General features: G+C 38.2%; 2 protein-coding genes across 2 annotated transcripts in view; one reads left to right on the top strand and one right to left on the bottom strand.

Annotated features, from left to right (window-relative positions):
• Window positions 1-450: 450 nt before the first annotated feature.
• On the top strand, window positions 451-14096 carry LOC120309199 (adenylyltransferase and sulfurtransferase MOCS3-like). Its single transcript, XM_039346184.1, has 3 exons — window positions 451-916; window positions 11815-11923; window positions 13206-14096. The coding sequence occupies exons 1-3, from the start codon at window positions 746-748 to the stop codon at window positions 13490-13492; spliced, it is 567 nt and encodes a 188-aa protein (XP_039202118.1). The 5' UTR covers window positions 451-745; the 3' UTR covers window positions 13493-14096.
• Window positions 14097-17690: 3594 nt separating this feature from the next.
• The window catches only part of SLC13A5 (solute carrier family 13 member 5), a 33909-nt gene continuing 31244 nt past the window's right edge, over window positions 17691-20355 (bottom strand). Inside the window, exon 12 of the mRNA XM_039346183.1 lies at window positions 17691-19779. Coding sequence (XP_039202117.1) covers window positions 19651-19779 — 129 coding nt within the window. The 3' untranslated portion in view covers window positions 17691-19650. The remainder of the gene's footprint in view (window positions 19780-20355) is intronic.

The raw sequence follows: 20355 nt of genomic DNA, 5'->3' as shown, positions 1-20355 counted from the left end.
GGGTTTGGGTTGCAGTTTGGGCACTCGGTCTCTAAAAGTTTCACCATCACTGGTATATGTCATCGGGGAAAAATTCTAGAATGTATAAAGGTACTTTAAATTTATACAGGAAATGTGGGGACATTTTACCATACTTGGTGGACATATAAAAAGATGAAAAATGGATTCAATTACATACATTCATTCAGAAGATTTTAAAAAATTGTAGCAGTTGAAGCCAGAGGGGTTTTTTTTGAGACTGATTGACAAAAAGCTGGAAAAAAGTTACAAAACTTTGTTTTTATATATGTTAACTGCAATTAGACTATTATATGCACATCAGTGGAATGACATGACACTACTCATAATGGAAGAATTTAGTATGCATCTTGTTTTTGATCTCACCTTTTTCCTCTTTGGCTCCTCTTGTTTTCAAGTGTTCAAAGGGCAGAGTGATTTCATTTGTTAACAGGAGGCAATGTTAACTTTTTGCCGTGACTGTGTCTCCTCCCTTTGCAATCGTGTTTTCTTCATTGTTCAAGTTTCGTGTACTATTCATCCAGAAGTCGAATTCTGAATGCTTGTAGGGAAAGAGAAGCAAAAGGCAGAGACACACATACCACTTTAAACATATTTTAAAGATATATTGACTAAAGAAATACGCTTTGCTATCAAAATTGTTTGCAAGCTATTTTTGTCAAGAATTTTTGCAATCAACTTTTACTTTTACAGCTGAAAGTTCTCACTTAGTGAAACTTAGAAGCCAATGGCTGACCAATTTTTAAAAGACCTTGAAGATTCAGGTTTGAGGGAACCCTCTGAAATGAGACCTTTGGTGATCAAATGGATTGAAGAACGGTTTCCAGGAGTCAAGTCAATAACAACACAAACCCTCCAGCAGTGGATGGAAGATAAACCAGGAGAGCTTCTCCTTCTTGTAAGTTGCTTTCTCCTTTGCTGAATCATTGCCTTTTGGTTGGATATGCAGAAAGTTTTCCAATATGTTAATAAGATTAATGGCATTAGGTTGTATCAATTGATAGATCTATAAAACCACCATGTCACATGGAATACTATGTTGGCAAATCTTCAGGGTTTTCCTACCCTTTCTCTTTTCAGATTGATTCATGTCATTTCTGTAAATACCAGCAATATAAAAATTGTCAGGAAGATGTAGAGAGTGGACCTTTGAGTAACTGGCAGTAGAGATAGCAATAGTACTTAGAGAGGTATATACTGCCCGTAGTGCTTTATAGCACTTTCTGGCTAGTGTACAATGTCAGCCTATTGCCCCCAACAATCTGGGTACTCATTTTACCGATCTTGAAAGGATGAAAGGCTGAGTCAACCTTGATCCCGTCAGAATTGAACTCCAAGCTGTGGGCAGAGACAGCCTGCAATACTGCATTCTAACCACTGCGCCCAGATACATGAGAGGCTGCAATCTTATTCTTGCAGGAAAGGAAGGAATTCCTTTCAAGTGGCAATCTAACCAAAGAATCCAGCTGACAACTTTAGGCCCTCCAAACTAAATATATTATTTTTTTAATGCCAGGTCAGCTGCTGATTAAACAATTGAAACAATGCTTAAATAAACATTTAATATGGAAGAACATAAGATTCCAAAAGAAAATGTAATGCTCCAGACAGATCACAAGGGGGCAGTGGTCTGCTACTATTCCCCAAATCACTATAAAGAGTCTGGAAGAAGGTTCAGATCAGATTTCTAAATTATTGTTATCTTTATCAACATAACCTGAAAAACAATTGAACAGCAAAAATAATTTGTACAGGAAAATAAAGGAAATAAGATTTAGTACAACACAGAAAATAGAAATAAAAAACTTAATACAAATGTCTGGATTATACATTTTACTTATTTCTACATTCCTGAAGCGAATAGTTCAATTTTCTGAGCTTCTCCAGGTTCTTAGAAATTCCAAATGTTTATCAGTGTCTGCAGGGAAAAATGACTGCCTCCTCGTTTTCCATCTTCTCTCCACAGACTTTACTATTTAAAAAACAAATTGTTTTTTACCTTCAGCAATGGGAGAGTCTAAGGATAATCTGTATGTGACATAGTGCAGTCTTTTGCACATGAGGATGTGAATGTAAATCTAAGTCTGCAGTTTTCCAAACAGGCTAAATTCACAAGAACATTCTCAATAAAAGTGCCACCATCCTGAAATGTATTATAAAAATAAAGCTGAGAAGGGGTGGCAGGAATTAATCCCTACCAGCTCCTCTGAATTACTCTGTGATTAGTAGTGTGATGGTAGTCTATAGAAACTGCATCTTACTAATCAGAAGTTCCATCCAATAGTCTGCTGATTTTGCTGGTTAGCTGGATGGCAGGAACATTAACATCCCACTGCATAGTCTTGTCTTTTTTTTTTTTTAAATTAGCCACAATGACTTCTGGCAAGGTGGTGAAATATTCTAGATTTTGCTTGTCTTGAGGGATTTCAGAGCCATCATGAACTTGCAGCTACTGTTATCTGGCCCTCACATGCAGTAGAACCCATGCTAGATTTGGTTTACTGATGTTAGGCCTTTAAAATAAGTCAGATCAGAAAACAGTCTCCAAATGTTTCCTGGAATTATACTTTGTTGACATAGGCTATACTATAGGAACAGAATCATGAAAACCTGACTGCCTTTGCCCATATCTCAGTGAATTAGGGAGTAGTCAATATGAAGCTCTTTCTCACACTTACTGTTTCCTGGGCTTAAAGCATGTTTTTTGTAACTATAGTCTTTGCCTAGCCTCCCACAGATCATCTCTGTAGTTCTTTACTACCTGTTTAGCTGGAGTCAGTGATTTAAAAGATCTGTCTATAACTCTGTTGTCATGAATTGATGGCTGCCATAAATCTCTGCCACAATTGAGACAGCTGAAACAGCCAAAAAATCTAAGTGTTTGAGAATTTCCATCTTGTCTGTTAGTAAAACTGTTGGATACTGGCTGAACTATAGAACACAAAAATGACTAGGGTAAGTGCCCTTGTAACATGTTTCTTCTTCCCTCTAGCAGAGCTAAGTAGATGCCTTTGGCAGCACAGAGCAAAAAATCAGATAGGTGGAAGCTGCAGCATAGGTGGAGGAACTCTTGGAAAGTCAGATCAAAAATGAAGTGAGACATATGTAAGTCCCATGTGAAATCCTATTCTGTGACGGGATGCAGAAGGACTATTTCTTTATATCTATTGATACAAGCTCTATAAGGCTGACAAACTCAGGAAACAAGAAACACTAGGATTTTCAAAAATATTTTTATTCGTAATAGTAGCAAAATAGAAACTTGAAAGCCTGTCAGGGCAATTGACCTGCTCAACATATCCCTAGCATTAGGAAGGAGTTACTCTGAGCCTCTTTCTCACACTTCCCCCCCCCCCCATGCTGAGATGCCTCTTTTGCAATAGTCCTATTTCCTCCTCCACTTTCCCAGAACCTGTTAGACATTCCATCACAATTGTGTTTGCCCAAAAGATGCCAGTGATGCTTTTCTATAGTGTGCAGTGTCTCTTTCATCAACATGTTGCAGGGTAGATAACACTGAGAAAGCTCACAGAGAACAATTGCCCTTCAGGGACAAAGTTGAGCAAGACATAACTCAGAATTGGGGTATCAGGGTTGTACTCACTTGCTCAATCCTTGCTCCACCCAGCTGATTAAATCAGACAGTTTGTGCTTAGCTCATGGTTAAGGGAGATAAGCATCCTTAAGTGTCAGATCCATTCCCACCTACTTAAAGGAAACTTTGTTATAATGAAAAAGGCCTTATTGTACACAGAGGATATCTGTAATTATAGACAAACCTCAAATATTCCTGGGTAAGATGATCAAGGAAGCAGTGGCCTTGCAGTTCCATACACAAATAGTCTTCAACTTACAACTGTAATGCAGTCTTTTCATTAGAGTTGCAAGTCATGATTTCATTATATGAGGTGTCCACATAATCACTTTGCTTTACAAACCCCAATTCCTGCTCTCCCCAATGCAGTCATTAAGTGACCAGGTGGGTCATTAAGGCCCAGGTACCTCAGCAATGGGTAAGGCCTGGGAAACCTATTGCAGGCCCAGGCCCACACTGCAATGCGTCCCCAGTTCACACATAGCCTGCTTTGGGTGTTCCAAGGTCTCCACCACTCTTGAGGAACCCCATGTTCCATTTCCAGCCTCTTGGAATCCCTGCAGGCCTTGGGCCTGCTTCCCAACCTGCTAGATCTCACATTCTCCTCCCCACACTCTGTCACTGACTTACCTTTCCAATGCTGTAGATCTCTTTCTGGAAGCAGCCATTCCACCATGCAGCCTTCCTACACAATGAAGGCTGCATGGATCCTTCCCAGAAGTGGGCACCCTTTCAGAAGGGCCACAATTTATCATAGCCACTCCCAAAATGGCTCCCGCTTCAGGGATTGTGCCATACAGCCTATACTCTGTAGGGAGGCTGAGAGGCAGAGCACCTTGTTCTCCTTTGCCAATGCGATCTCTGGAGCTTAAAAGTTTTAAAAATATATTAAATAATTAAGTGATTACGGGTAACTATTTCATTTTTCATTAATGTTTTCCAAAGAAAGTTTTTTTTGTCCATTTTAAACTAGAGTTATCCCAAAGAATCAGATTCTCATGACAGCTGTGATCACATTTTTCTTATTCTTACATATATATTCACACACACACACACACACACACACATAATGTATTATTAAATGTATATGCTACCTGTCTTATTTTCAACCACCTCTTAATATCCCCAGTATTGTGTGCTATACAGTTTTAAATATTAATCTCTTCCAAGCAAGATATAGTCCTAGAAATATCACCAAGTTTTTAATAATCTGGAGAAAAAAATAATAAAAAAAATAATACCAACTGGTAAAATACTGAATTTGTTCCCATTTTTGTATATCTAAAGTATTTACAGCATGGCTATACCATCTCTGCAAATCTAAATAAAAGGCTCATTACATTGTCAATACATCAACAACTTATTTTCATTTCTTGCCCTCTGAATACATTGGATATCACCAGACTGTTGTATTAATGTCAGTTTTCAGCACCATTATTTTATTTGTCAAAAAGAAAGGACATATATCAAAATGCCACATTAACAGTATTCTGAAATGACATTTATTGCATTTCATTTGCATATTTGCAATATCAGTCATGTTTTTGTTCATTACTAGGTTTCTGTTGGTAATTTCTCAAATTTCCCTGTACTTGTCAGCTTCATTTACTGTTTTCCTCCTTCCTACTGCTATTTTTGCTTTAATGGCTTCCCATATATTTCTTGGGTTCACATGATTCCAAGTCAGATGTGGGAGAAGGACAGGCAACTATCTTAGATACAGACAGTTGTGAAATCAGATCTATCTCAAAATGCTTTGCCCCATGGTGGACACTTCCCTGCTAGCTTCTTTAATATTGACAGGTGAAATATGTGAAAGGAGGGATGTGTGCTGCAGCTATTTCACCACACAGCCTCTCCTATAATCCCTTTTCAACCCATGTCTGCAAAACCATTGTGCAAAGCCTGGAGCAAGTTTTGACAGATGAGTTAGCTTGTCAGTCTTGCTAGCCATCAAAAGTCATCCTATAGTCATTACCTTCAAAGTGATAACCCCATCAAAGTCCTTTCTGGAGGAACATGTTGCTTATCAAGTGCAGCTGTGATGCATCACTAGCCCATTCCCTGATGTTTATGGTGCTACCTGTAACTGAGAGCTTATGGCAAAATCCTAGCATGCAAATGATCTGCTTCATGGAACATTTAAAACAGTCCTCTTCAGATATACAAATACTGTTATTCTAATTCTAATTCTTCACAGTAAGGTTCCTAGCCCGGCTTGCTTGAATTTACTTGAATGAGATGTAACTGCAGGTTCCAATACATGAAAAGGGGGAAGGGAGGGGATGAAAATGTCTTCTAGTTGCCTGTAGGAGAACTAGCAAAAGCCTTACAACATCCTGAAATAAGAAGTATCATAAAAAGGGCTCAGTGAAAGCCATATTAAATTTGGGGGCAGATCAAAAATAGCATGGCACTCTGCCTACTGAACCAGATTCTCTTGCCGAAAGAAGTTAACACAACCCTGTGGTTAACCACAAAGCCCAAATAGCAAAGCTTCAGTTGACATTCCTTTGTTGCATTATTTTTAAACCTTCCTTTTATAATAGCAGCCTTGAAATATCTAACTGGACTTTTTTTAGTAGCGGTTTTGTTTATTTTTATACAATGAGCTATTATAAATGTTTCAATCTATAATCTTCCCCAATCTATTGGTTCATTTAGGAAACAAGATACAAAACCTTCTAAAATGGACTTATTCTTAGTTTTTGTTAAAAATGAAATATCAAGAGGCTTTAGTGGTTAACAAACTATTATTATCACAACAAAAGGAATGGAATCCCTCCCCAGTAAACATAGCCTCTGGGTTCAAAGGAGAGAGTAAACCACAGCTTAACTTTCAATTCTGATTTCTTTTTCACATGAGAAGTCAGTGCCCTGTAAAAGATTTCGGTGAAACAGAAAATAAATGTTGGCATTTCATTCCTGCCAATCAAAAGCTGGAGCCATTTTGAAAAAAAGAAAAGAAAAATCAAATATTTAAATCTAGCAGTGGGTGGATCTGAGATGGATCAGGAAGCATGGATGGACTAGAGGTGGAAATCAAGGTGAGGGAGGCCTGCAATTCAGATTCTTCCCTTCTGTAGCAGCCATTTGGGAACCATTCCATTTCTGGAAGGAAGGAAGGAAGGAAGGAAGGAAGGAAGGAAGGAAGGAAGGAAGGAAGGAAGGAAGGAAGGTTGGTTCTTGCGGCTAAATATGCAAAGAAGAAAGCTATTTTAGTTCATGGCAACAAAAAATAAGAGTCTGATGGTCTTTTAATAAAATATGTTAGCTAGATAACTAACTACAGGACTCCCCCTGAATTTTTGACTAAAGGTTGGCTAAGTTGAAAAGAGATCCTTGAAGAAGAAAATGACAATCCACTTGTTCAATGTTATCTTTGTGAGTCAAATTTAACTCTGGGTTTTTTTTAATCTTACCTTTATTGCTTTCCAGGTGTTCATCAAGATGCATTATACAAAGAAAAATAAACAGAATATGCAATATATGCTGTAATTCATTTTGCCTGCCAATGTATTCACAGAAATGAAAACTGAGTAAAGTCAAATGCCATAACCAGAATAACAGAGTTGGAAGGGACCTTGTATAGGTCCATATAGTTCAACTCTCTGCTCAAGCAGGAGACCCTACACCATTTCTGACAGATGGGAGTCCAGTCTCTTCTTGAAAGCTTCCAGTGATGAAAGCCCCATCTCTGAAGCCAAACTGTTCCATTGGTTGATTGTTCTCACTGTCAGAATATTTCTCCTTATCTCTAGATTGAATCTCTCCTTGATCAGTTTCCATCCGTTATTCCTTATCTGGCCTTCACGTGCTTTGGAAAACAGGCTGATCCCCTCCTCTCTGTGATAGTCCCTCAAATATTGGAACACTGCTATCATGTCTCCCGTGGTCCTTCTCTTCCATTTTGACTGCTTGGATTATACTCTGCCCTTTGCTACCAGCCTACTCATTTCAGTTCTACTCATTTCTTATGCATCACATAAGATATGAAAGTTTGGTCATATCAGTCAGAATAGGACATTTATTCCCAATTTATTATGCTTTGAAATACAGTCTCCTTTTTTGACAAATGCCCTATATATAAAATTAACATTCTATGTGAGACCAGGATTGGTATCTCCTCATACTTTTGAACTGCATAGGATTTTCACTCTTTTCCTAGTTAGCAAAACCGTGACTAACTTTGTGACTGATTACAAAATTTGTCTTTTTCTGATAAGACCTGATCCAGCTGCTTTCTTGATATCCTGTTAGCCAGAGAATTTGACTATGAATCCCTTTCCATTTTTTTTCAGGAGAATCATGAAGCTATTTACATACAATGTGCTCAGAGTCTGATACACTGTATTTCCTCCAGAATTTCATATGCACTCTGCAAATCTAATTCCACTGTGGCTAATTTTTGGTCTTCAAAACTATCAGAGATATTGCCAATTGTACAAAAAAAACAGCACACACAATCAGGATTTCCGCCAGATGCTAGACTAGGGGGTTGGGTAATTTATGATTTAGCCATTGTCATAGCATGGTCATTACATTAAGCCATAATATTTTTATATATTTGGGCACAATAGTTATGTGAATACAGAAATTGTACTTCATTAATTTAGGCTTAGTGTGTTAAGCCTCAGTGACTTTATTCTGATCGTGGGAGAATCTGTCTTCTGCAGCATTCCTTGTAAGTTTTTCCTATGGTTCACAGCAGCAAAATGCCTGGAGCAAGGTGTTGGTTACTGTAGATGGAAGTCACTTTCCTGGCATATGTGTGATTATATGTGCACTTGTACATATGCTTCTGTGAATATTTAAAGTGGAACAGGGTGTAACCAGCTTTCTCAAGATTATCTAAAAATCTTCCAATATATTTTTAGCACATGTCCTATAAAATGTGTAGAAACACCAAAAAATATTACATTCAGCCAGGTCATAGAACAGAGTGTGCATGCAAGATGCTTATTTATAACAACTGGGATGTAGCCTGCAATTTATTTACTCTTCCTCTGTCATTACACATCAACAGATGAAAGATCATAGAGAAGCGGTGCCTGAAATGATGCAGGGAACATACTTGATTAGAGATCTGAATGTTCTGCCAGTTCTGTTTTGGGGAGTCATAAGGAACAGAGGTGATGAGGCACAATTTACAAAAAGTCCATTGTACAACAGTCTAGTTTCTTAAATTGCTTTCTTGAGCTACTGTTTCGGTCAGATGATTTACTATCCCTTAATTAAGTTTTTAGTCTGAAGATGAAGCATTAGAGAGCATCTGTTCACACAACATCTTGAATCCCCAACTAGCCAACTATATTTTAGCCAACATGGTGATACAAATGCAATCTTGGTCATTGGATGGTCATTTGAAAGTTTGGCATGTGGTATGAACCAAGAAAATTCATTCATTGTTAAGCATGGATCACATTATAAAAACCCATCTGAGGTTAAAGGAACAACTTACTCCCTCAAATTTGTACCAGTTTTGAAGCTTTATCAATCTACTACCATAGCCAGTTCAGTGATTTTTTGAACTGGGCCACTGATAATACCTGGGAGACTTCCTATCTTACAACCTTAAAGCAGTGCTCCATTCAGCTGGGTGATTTTGCTTCTTCTAAAATGAACCCTTCATATTCTCCCAGGCACCACCGATGTCTTCCAAGACTGAATGCTGTAGTTCTGGGCAAGCCTAATCAGTTGCTTGATAGTAAGGTGCCCAACTTTTTTACAATGAAAAGGAGGACACAAATAAATTGAAGAAAAAAATATCGTAAATAAAAGAAACATTTTATTCATTGCAACAATAATACAGAATACACTATAATATGATAAATGCATAATAAAAAACATTTGTAACAATAACATTTTATATTGTAATTATGCTTACATACCCCGCCCCCGCCCACAGCCGCCCCGCCAGCACTGCTGCCCCGCTGTGTAGAGCGGGCCCCACGGCTCCCAAAGCACCAGCTGTGCCGGCTCCAGCCCCAGGGGGCAGCCTGCTGTCAACACACCCCATCTGCAGCCACCCCGCCAGCACCACCGCCCACCCTGCACAGCCCCGTGTAGAGCAGGCCCCACGGCTCCCACAGTATGGGGGGCAGCCAGCCACCACTGCCCCCATACTCCCGCCCACAGCAGCCCCGCTGCCCCTGCCTCTTGCGCCCACAGCCATTATTGCCCTAGCAGGGCTGAAGATCAAGAAAAAGCTACCGTGGCATCGCTGCTCCAGTCTCCTCCAGGTATCTTCGCGACTAACTAGGAGATGGTGTAGTTGGGTAGCAGGGAGGGGTGCAATGTTCCTGCCAATTCGCCTTTGCTGCAGACAACTTACATGTGCAAAGTTTGCCGGCCGGGTGTTTTGGCGCGCTTAGCAGCAATTCCTATTGGCTTTCGAAAGCCAATAGGAGGAGTAGCACAGCTCATGCAAAAGTTGAAAAAAAAATCCATCAAAAAAGGTGCCAGAACGCCATCCTGAGCGTTCTATGAGGGAAAAAAAGTCCTGCAGATTAGTTTTCAAATATTGAAAAGGAGGACATGTGGGAGGACACTTTTCGAGGGAGGACAGAACTCACAAAAGGAGGACTGTCCTCCCTAAAGGAGAACGGTTGGTCACCTTATTAGAGAGCCCTGTCAGCAATATCCAGTAAAATCTGTTCAAAAGGCTTCATTTCTGCCCCTTTTTAACCTGTTCTCTTTAGGTTCCAGGTGCAATGATACAGGAAGAAGCAGAAGAAGGCATAAAATTACAAGAAGCAACACATGTAGCAATAATATAATGTAAGCAGGACTGCATTATGTCTGAGAGCAGGAATAGAATTCCTGGGGGCTTAGATAGAACTCTTTTAAAAAATTATACTGAATTCTCTTAATATAATCTACTATCTTTATGTTTTATTGGCTTGATTATAATTTCTTTGTTATGAGCTGCCCAGACTCATTGAGAGTTGCACAGCACATATTTAATAAATCATTACATTGGTCCCACAGTCAACCAGATGTTTAGACTGGATTTGGCATTTTTATCCATCTATCAAATCCTTTCCAAGACCTGGGATAGGCAAATGTTGTTTGATGATATTAAACACACCATCTCAGGTATGTCATCACAGGATATGACCTGTTCCAAGTAAAGCTGCCTTTTGCAGGTGATTGATGATGATTTTGTCAATGCTGATGGTATTCAAGTGGTGCTCCAGCTGATTTTAAGTGATTGCACCAAGGCGTTTATTGCTATTATTACTATCTTTGCTTTCTTTTGCTACAGTCATTCTACTTTTATTTGCAGATCTTTGCATTTTGCAATTTTCTTCATTTCTTTCTCTTCTATTCTGTTGCCTCTGGGTTCTGCTGTGTCCACTATCCAGATATTTTTGTCTTTCTTTTTGACAATTGATAAGTCTGGGATGCTATGTGGTAGGGCTTGTCTAGAGAACTTTAGCTTCTTCATTTTCTATTTCTCTGCTTTGTGGTCCCACCAGTTCTTGGTTGCAGGCAAATGGTATTTCTTGCAAATATTTCATTCCATCATTGTTACTATTTTGTCATGCTTTTGTTTGTAGTCAGTTTGTGCCATCTTCTTGCAGCAGCTAACCAGGTGGTTGACAGTTTCTTCAGCTTCTTTGCAGAAGTGGCTGTCTTCACAATTCTGGCTTTGTATGCATTTGTTCTTAAGGCTTGGTCTTGCATAACTCGAATTAGTTTTTTTTCCCCTCCTATTCTTAGCTATTACCAGGTTATCTGCTTTATTATGTACTTTCTACTATTAAAATTATTGCTATTTATAGTTTATATCACATTTTTCCTACCTGAAAATGAAAGACTGTAGTACTGATTTTTGACAACAGATATCCAGTGATCTGCAAAAAAAAAAAAAAAAGCTGGGGATGAGGGTATCTGAAAAGTACTCTTTCCAATATAATATATAATTTGTAAGCTTTGCCATTGTCTTGGAACCATTTTCTACTAGCCTATTTTTGCGGAGTTACCTCCTTACTTAAGCAGACTGGAAGCTGGGTATCTTTGGAGAAAAAATAACCAGTCTTATGATACGACATGTCTTTCCTTTATTCCGTCTTCTCAGGCAGTGATCCCGCTGTCAGGAAGGAACACAAAAGCAGGAAAAAGATGGGATAGGAATTCCCTTGGTGATTCTGCTCAATCCTTTCAAGATTTTTTTTTGCTTATTCCTTTTGCCTTAGGATACTCGAAGTCTAGCAGAATTTGAAGTCAGCCACTTGCCAGAAGCAATCTTAGTTCCTCCTGAAACTGATGCTGTAAAGGAAAGTTTCAAAGCATGGCTCAAACAAGGTATGGGGGAAAAAAGTTCTACTTTGTGCAGGTTTTCAAATGGACCAGGTTCGACCAGTGTTTAAAGACATGAGATATGCTTAAAAACTGTTGAGATAATCTTCATCAAGCAGAGTTGAATTTTTCCAATAAATCATGCATGACTTCCGTTGTTGGATACTCCTAGATTTCTAAGAGGCCATACTTATTCACTATCACACAAAAGGCTCAGAGTTGGAAGACTTGGAATATTCTCTTTTTCACTGAGACGCTATGACCAGGAATCAGGCTATTCTAGCTCTATAACAGTTGGTCTAATGTCCTGTTTCTGCCCTCTCTCTTGGGGTTTCTAAATACAGTAATATTATCCACTATATTTTCCTTTTTATTTTTTATGATTCTGTCATATACAGATGTTTTTTCCATTGCTCTCTCATTTGTTTCCTTTTGCAAACAATTTTGGATTGAAAGAATATGACATTGCAAATTCTACTCAATTGATGGAAAAGATCCCGAACCAAGTTGGCCTTTTTAGTTTTTCACAGCACACTCTTTCTTTTAATTCTTTCCGGGTCTATTTTGGAAAATATTGGTCTATCCTTACTTCCCAGTTCCTAGACTCAAGCAAGTTATTATATCAAACCATTTGCTTTAAAAATGTCGATCAGCATGTTCAGTGGGAGAGGAGTACTTAAATATGTGTGTAAAACAAGAAGACTTTGAATGGGTGATGAATATAAATGTGAGTAATTAGGATTGTTCTCACATGATCAAAAGTAAACAATCTGATATTAAATGAGACTGTGACCACACTCAGAAATGGATGAAAAGTATATGTCTGCCTAAAAATAATTTCTTCTGGCCCTTTTTGTAAAGCCAGCAGAAATAGACCCAAATAATTTGAATACTACTATTTGATAAACTGCAGTCAGCCAGAATTCTTTCATAATGGCTTCTTAACTTTTCTTAAATAAAACTTCCTTATAAGGTATTCCTGGTTTCTGTGTGTTTGTTTAATTAGCTCTTGTCTAGCCTGCTTGAAAAAGCCAGAGAGAATGAATGAGGACTGAAGGACAAAAAAATAAGGAAAGCTGTTGCTGAAAACTAGTTTTAGCTATATTTTCCTTTTTAAAACTTCGTTTTTCTCTTATGCTTTTAATTTATTTGGCTTACTTGTTTATACCCTTTTTTGTGTCATACATAACATTGATTACACAGAAAGAGAACAATGTGATATGTATCATATACAGCCATCATACTACATATGCATCTGTGTAAAACTTTAATTTTTGTTCCATTTCAGAATATGAAAAGTGTCACAGACACATTGTTTGCTACTGTACTGTGGGCTATCGATCATCTATGACAGCTCAGCTCCTGAATGACTACTTGTGCTGTGAGACAAATCAAAATTTCATTACCTCTTCCATGATATACAATCTTCAAGGAGGTCTAGTGAAATGGGCCTCTGAAAAGAGGTGGATGATAGACCAATATAACAAACCATCATCCAAAATGCATCCCTATAATGAAGTCTGGGCAAAACTCCTAGAGCCAGAGTTCAAGGTGGAAACTAAAGAAAAGGTTTAAAGATGGTCTTGGAAAAAAAAATATTCCAAGCAAGGAAATCAATTTGAACATTCGATCTCAAAAATATATTTTAATTATATTAAAATGTTATATTTTAATTATATTATATTAAATTATATTTAATTATTCCAAAAGTGATCCACAAGATAGCCACAACTCCATAAACTTCAGAATTAAATAGTTAAAGAATTGCACCAAAAAATAATTTATGAGGCACTTTCAGCCAGTTTGTAATGCTTATTGTTTGCTCAGTTTTCTGTAACTCTTCCGTGATGCTGCTTCTGAAATGCCTGAGAAAATATTTCGAAAAATATGACAGAACCCTCACTTGTAACCTATTAATGTAAAATATTCTTAGATGGGTGAAAATCTTGTGTTTTTAAATTTATCATAATTTCTCAAAGCAGTTTGTTGGTGAGGAGAACGCCAGCAATTTACTTCTTTTTCTGTACTTCTATAATAAATAATTTTTTTCATTTAAAGAATTGTGAAAATACTTAGATTTTTCAAAGAATTTGTTTGGCAATTGTGTCAAGGAGAATTTCCTTTTATAGTCCAGCTGAAAAATTACCATTAAAAGTAGCACAGTTTTGTGATGGCCATATATTGGTATCAGCCTTAGCATCTTTTTTCCTGTTTAATCTTCTGGAGACAATATTTTCTTTTCTTTTTTTAAAGTTTTTTACTTATAATACAGTTAAAAACAAAGATGGACATAATGTGACATTCCAAAATAAATATTCCTAACGATTTGTCCCTCTTGATATATATAATTAATACATAATTCTTGATCTCTATGTAAAACATATTCTTCTATACAATACAGTTATATATACAGTTATATATAATTCTATCTTAACGCTAATTTAAAACCCGAGCAGTTCTCCTTGATTCACACCAGTGATAAAATGAGACAATATTTTCTTAAGGCTACTATAAATACTTAACTCATATAATTTATGGTTCTCTATTTTGCAAACCTAGATAATAGGTTACTCTAGTAACTAAGTTTAAAAAATTGTGAATACAGCCTCAATCTCCAGTTATGAGTTGTGGGGTCATTTTGGACAACTGACTAGGTAAGGTTTTGACACTGCCACACAGTTGATTATGTTTTGGTGTTTGCACAATATAATTGATCAGGACTGAGTTAAATCTGGGTCTCTTTTGTATTAAAACTGACTTTTTTCCTGCCCCTGCCTGGGCCTGAGCTGTAGTCACAACATGCTATCCTGACCTTGACTCAATAGTGTATATTCTTAAGGTGACCAACTTTTTTACAATGAAAAGGAGGACACAAATAAATTGAAGAAAAAAATATCATAAATAAAAGAAATATTTTATTCATTGCAGCAGTAATACAGAATACACTATAATATGATAAATGCATAATAAAAAACATTTGTAACAATAACATTTTATATTGTAATTATACTTACATGCCACGCCCCCGCCCCCAGCCGCCCCATCAGCACTGCTGCCCCGCCGTGTAGAGCGGGCCCCACGGCTCCCAGGGGGGGCAGCCCACCATCAACACATCCCGCCTGCAGCCGCCCCGCCAGCACCACTGCCCACCCTGTGCAGCCCCATGTAGAGCAGGCTCCCACAACACGGGGGGTAGCCAGCCACTGCCGCCCCTCACACCCCCGCCCACAGCAGCCCCACCTCTCCTGCCTCTTGCACCCTCAGCCATTATTGCCCTAGCAGGGCCGAAGATCAAGAGAAAGCTACCATGGCGTTGCTGCTCCAGTCTCCTCCAGGTATCTTCGGGACTAACTAAGAGATGGTGTAGTTGGGTAGCAGGGAGGGGTGCAAAGTTCCTGCCAATTTGCCTTTGCTGCAGACAACTTACATGTGCAAAGTTTGCTGGCCAGGTGTTTTGGCGCGCTCAGCAGCAATTCCTATTGGCTTTTGAAAGCCAATAGGGGGAGTAGCACACCTCATGCAAAAGTTGAAAAAAAACATCAAAAAAGGTGCCGGAATGCCGTTCTGAGCATTCTATGAGAAAAAAAAAAAGCCCTGCAGTTTAGTCTTCAAATATCGAAAAGGAGGACATGTAGGAGGATACTTTTCAAGGGAGGACAGAACTCAGAAAAGGAGGACTGTTGATCACCTAAATATTCTGCAAATCTGATTTTGGCTCTGGGTCTGCCTTCTCTCCTGCTTCTGCTTTCTCTTTAGCCCCATCCTGTTGCCTCCTCTTTGCAGTTCTAGGGAAAAATTGCTTCTTAATAGATCTCAGCTTACTGCATTGTGCTGTTAATTTTAACTTTTTGCACTGTGTGAAATGTCCCTCTTCAACTTTGGCAGCTTGAAGATGTGTGGACTTCATCTCTATGAATTCCCCAGCTTGAGAATTCTGGGAGTTAAAGTCCACATATTTTCAAGCTGCCAAGGTTGAGAAATGCTGCTCTGATTTTATTTGATCAAAAGAACATAACAAACATCACGACACTGCTGGGTCTATAGAACATTCTAATCCAGGTCAGTTAAACATTTAGCAGTGCATTTTCCCCAACATTCTAAGCTTGATTATTGCTAACTTTTTCTGTAGATCTTTTGGAACAAGATACCATCCTGTGTATTTTATATTGAACACTTTGGGGTGGCACCTGTAATAACAATTAGCAACAACCTATAATGTGAAATAAGGGCAATGAAAATTTCTTAAGGAAGCTTCAATACAAACAAAACTTTTCTACAAGAACTTTAGTGTGGCAAACATTCATAGCAAGGGTGAAAATGAAACAGTCTTGGCTTAAGTTGGCTTGGTTGGACTTTGGCTGCCAGAATCTTCAATATTAACCAATCCAAAAAAAATGCTGTTTTTCTTGTTCAACAAACCCTTTTGCCTTTTTTATATATATATTTAAGAATCTGGTTATCCTTCACCCTTGCTGGATAGCTAATGGAAAGAGGTCCCAAACCACTCTAGCCATATTAAAAGATTTATTGGCTGGGGAATTCTGGGAATTGGAAGTCTAGGCAACCTAAAGTTGGCAATGTTGAGAAACACCCACTTTTACACACCACCTTTATACACTAAAAACTTCCAAATACTATTGTTTTTCCTAGATGGAGAGCAATTCTAATCCCGTTTTGGTTGCCCTTTTTTTTGTATTTTTCATAGCTCAGAGTATTTTTTTTTTAAGCATACTGCTATGTACACAGCATTCCTACAACTGTTGCACTACAGATTTATATAAAGGTATTACTGTCAAACTTTGGTCAGGTCTCAAGATCTCTCATAATGTGAAGCTATTTCAGATTCTTTTAGTTCTGTGTTCCCAGACATTGGTGCAATTTGAGCACTGAACCCAAAGAATAGAAGGTGCCCCAGAGGGTTGTAGGGCAAATTGATGGAATGTGTTGATATGTCTGCCTATATTAAAGAAAATGACACTTATGTTGGTTACCTGGAACTTTCTTCCATTTCAGTCAGGGCAGAATTACCCATTGTGATAAAAAAAAAATCCCTCATATATTGTACATGTATTTGTATGTTTTACAAGACTCTCATGAATTGACATTCTTCCCTTTGTATCAGCCTCTTTTGTGTGTGTGTGTGTGTGTGTTGAACTGAGTTCTGTAAGCACCCTTTAGAATTAACCAAAGGACCTAGCAAGAAACTGACATCCCAATTTTCTGTTGCTTTATCAGATGGATTAGAGCGATGTTTCTCAAATTTAGCAATTTTAAGATACAGTATGTGGACTGAGATACACTGGTTTAGAGGACTTTCCTCACAGAGGTTGTCAGAATCACTTGCTCTTGGATCAACTCCTTGGGAAGGATGAAATATTATATGTACCCTCCAGAGAAGCCCATTATCATCACTCCTAGCTATTTGAAGATCTATGAAAAATTAAGAGCTAGCATTGACTTCTCCTGTAGTCTTTTTCCCTTACCCCTATTATATATAAATTCTGAGATACAATATAGAATCATAGTAATGGTTTAAATGCTTTCTAGGTTTTCCTGCAATCATGTAGGAGTAGGGCCTATACAGAGCCCTTAGATACTGGCAGCAAACAGAAAAAAAGGGAAGGGAGAGAGGAAATTGTGTGGCTGCACCTTCAGAAGTGTTCCCAATTTTGGATTTATTTTCTTTATCAGGTGATAGGAAAAGTTGTTTCTGCATATTATGCTACTGTTTGAAAGAGCTCAGCATGGCACAGACAGATAACAAGAACCATCGTGGGATGTGAAACCATTAATAATACTCACTTTTATTTTTTATAATTAAGTTAGAACAACAACCTCTTGGCTACAAGCTCATGAAAGATAAAATCTTTAAAAAGAGATTTTTAAAAAATGAACAATTGAACAGTACCCATCACAAGTAGGCCTATATTACTCCTTGTAAGAACAAACTCTTTCAAGAGGACTAACAAACACTGAGAGCCCTGACCAGGAGCTGGGATCCTACTAGATCTTCCCCTTTAGAGTACAGAGCCTCTATTCCCTCGAGCACCATGTAAAGTGATGGTGCCAGATCACAAAATGAATAAGGAGATACGTTAGTCCGAACCTAGATGTAATGGGGAAAGTAGGAGGTAGCTATCATTCTTTGGTCTCTTCTCAGGAGTCATATGACCAGAAATCTCCAGTCCTTATTACCTCAGAAGACAATGCATTTCCCCTTTTCATGTAATCACTAGTGAAGTTGGGCAGAATAACTATTTCAAGAATCACAAGGCTGTTCATGCATTTACACAGCAGGCTAAGCCACAATAGCCAGATTTATCCAACATGCTATGTTGACACGAAGCAAACCATGTGATGGCTTGGCTGAATATATGAATCAAATCACAGAGTTTCCTGCCCATCCATTACTCAAGAGCAAAACTATTCAACTTTGGCACATAAACATCTGTCAACATTGGAAATTTAAGTATCATTGAATCTTTAACTGAAGAATTAAAAATTAGTTTAAAGTCATTCATACTGATTGAAGACAGCAAGGTAAAACATCAAATAAAGTTCATCAATTAAAAAAGAATTATTATTTTGTGACATTCATTTTTACAAGTTTTCAAAGTCAGGCAAACTACTATAGAAAAATAACTTAAAGGTCTGCTTTATATATTTGTCCTCCAAATGCCCCTCCTCCTGACTCTTGCAAAGGAACATATACTTCTCATACTCAAAAGGCCCAACAAAAAGAACTTTAACTTAAGGGAGGAAATATTATATATACGAGGATACTCTGGATGGCTTACATGAATATTTATCTAGCATTTTAAAGATCTTCTCTTCCTCTTTTCTCAAGGCAAGTTTTTATCCAATAGCTCACTGATCTGCTACTTTCCAGCCACTGAGTTCAAAGGTACTGAGATATTTTTAAATGTATGTTTATCAGATGAACAAAATGCAAATTGTATTGCACTGATTTTAAGGCAATTTAAATAACATTAAACATATTAAGCTACCTGCATTTAACTCTGGCTGTTTTGTTTTTACTCCCACACTTTCAAGCCCACCCCAGTCCACCCATATCCCCTTCTGCTAGCTGCCTAGCTCTGGGCCTGCAAATGGGACGGGAAGACACAATTGCATTTCTGCCTGGCTGGGAACTATCAAAATCAGAACACAGCAGACTGTTGTTAGCCTATATAGTCCAGATCAACATGCCAGTGTGGAAAAGACATTCTTCTTGTCTTGAGGCATTTTCTGTGTCTCCCCAAATAAGATTGGCCTGAGTGAGTTAATCAGGTAGCAGGAGTCACATGTAAAATGGTTAATTTGCAGGCAGACAATATAGGGAATTAATCAGGCCTGTGCTTGACATACTCCCAGTTTTACCTTAATGATTGTAAGTTTAGTCTGTTCTGAAGCCACTTTCTTTCTATATTTAAACATAGCAGTTTTTGCCCCCATGTTTTGTCTCTAAAGAACCCATATTCTGTCCCTGGTGTGCTTGGAAACACAGCTAGGCAAGCACTGGCTGCAGGAGATGCCACTGAAATGTTTGCTCAGAGATTCTTCTGGAAGCAGCACAAACATTTAAATGTGGCTGGAATGCTTTCCAGGTGGTCTGCCCCAACTCAGGACAAAAAAATTGGACCTCAGTGGGTTAACTAAGGTTTGAGGAAAAAAATTGGGGCAAGAAAGGAACAGGACGTCCATACAAGTGCAGAATGCTTTTGGCTTTGTTTTCACTTCCCTAGGGTGCCGTTTGCCCATGATGGAAAAGTGTCTAACTGGAACATAGCACGCCCCCAGCTGTTGATGGCTAGAGTTACGCAAAGGACTCCAATGATGTTCATCATAATTCCAGCTTTAACCTGGAGGAGAAAGAAACAAAGAAAACAATGAGCAGTCCAAAGGTTCTGTGGCTCTTTCATAGAGTAGGCAAGAGGAGGAGTCATTAGGCAATGTCAGATTGTGATGTTTTTATAACTGGAAGGGAATCACACCATTCTCCCTGTTCCAGGAATACAATGTACAAGTATCCTTTGCTCCCCCCTTTGGCATATTCTGGGAAATTCCAAAGAACAAAATGAACACCAACAGCCTCCCCCTCATTTAAAACATTGTCACTGGGGGAATTGTAACACCGGACCTTCTGAATTTCTCACATACAAAATAGACTCAAGATTTAACTGATACTCATTATTATGCAAGATTGTTCAAATCAACAGAAATATAAACCTATTATATTCCAAAGAAAAAAAATCCAATGCTGCTGATTTGCAGGAATAGCCTGGACAAGCTGCTATGGGACAGGATGGGAGCTCTGGGTCTATTCTGTTACTGCTTCTTCCTAATTAATTTTCTGCCTTCAAAGGGGAAGTTACAACACTAGTTTTATGGAAACAGGAGGGTTAAAATGCATATAGCATTGAACAGTCACTGAGCTT

This window comes from Crotalus tigris, unplaced genomic scaffold (assembly GCF_016545835.1).
Source record: "Crotalus tigris isolate CLP2741 ecotype Arizona unplaced genomic scaffold, ASM1654583v1 scf7180000017987.690289119674:8195010, whole genome shotgun sequence".
In the NCBI taxonomy this organism is placed as follows: Eukaryota; Metazoa; Chordata; class Lepidosauria; order Squamata; family Viperidae; genus Crotalus; species Crotalus tigris.
This window is presented reverse-complemented; position numbering and strand designations above follow the sequence as displayed.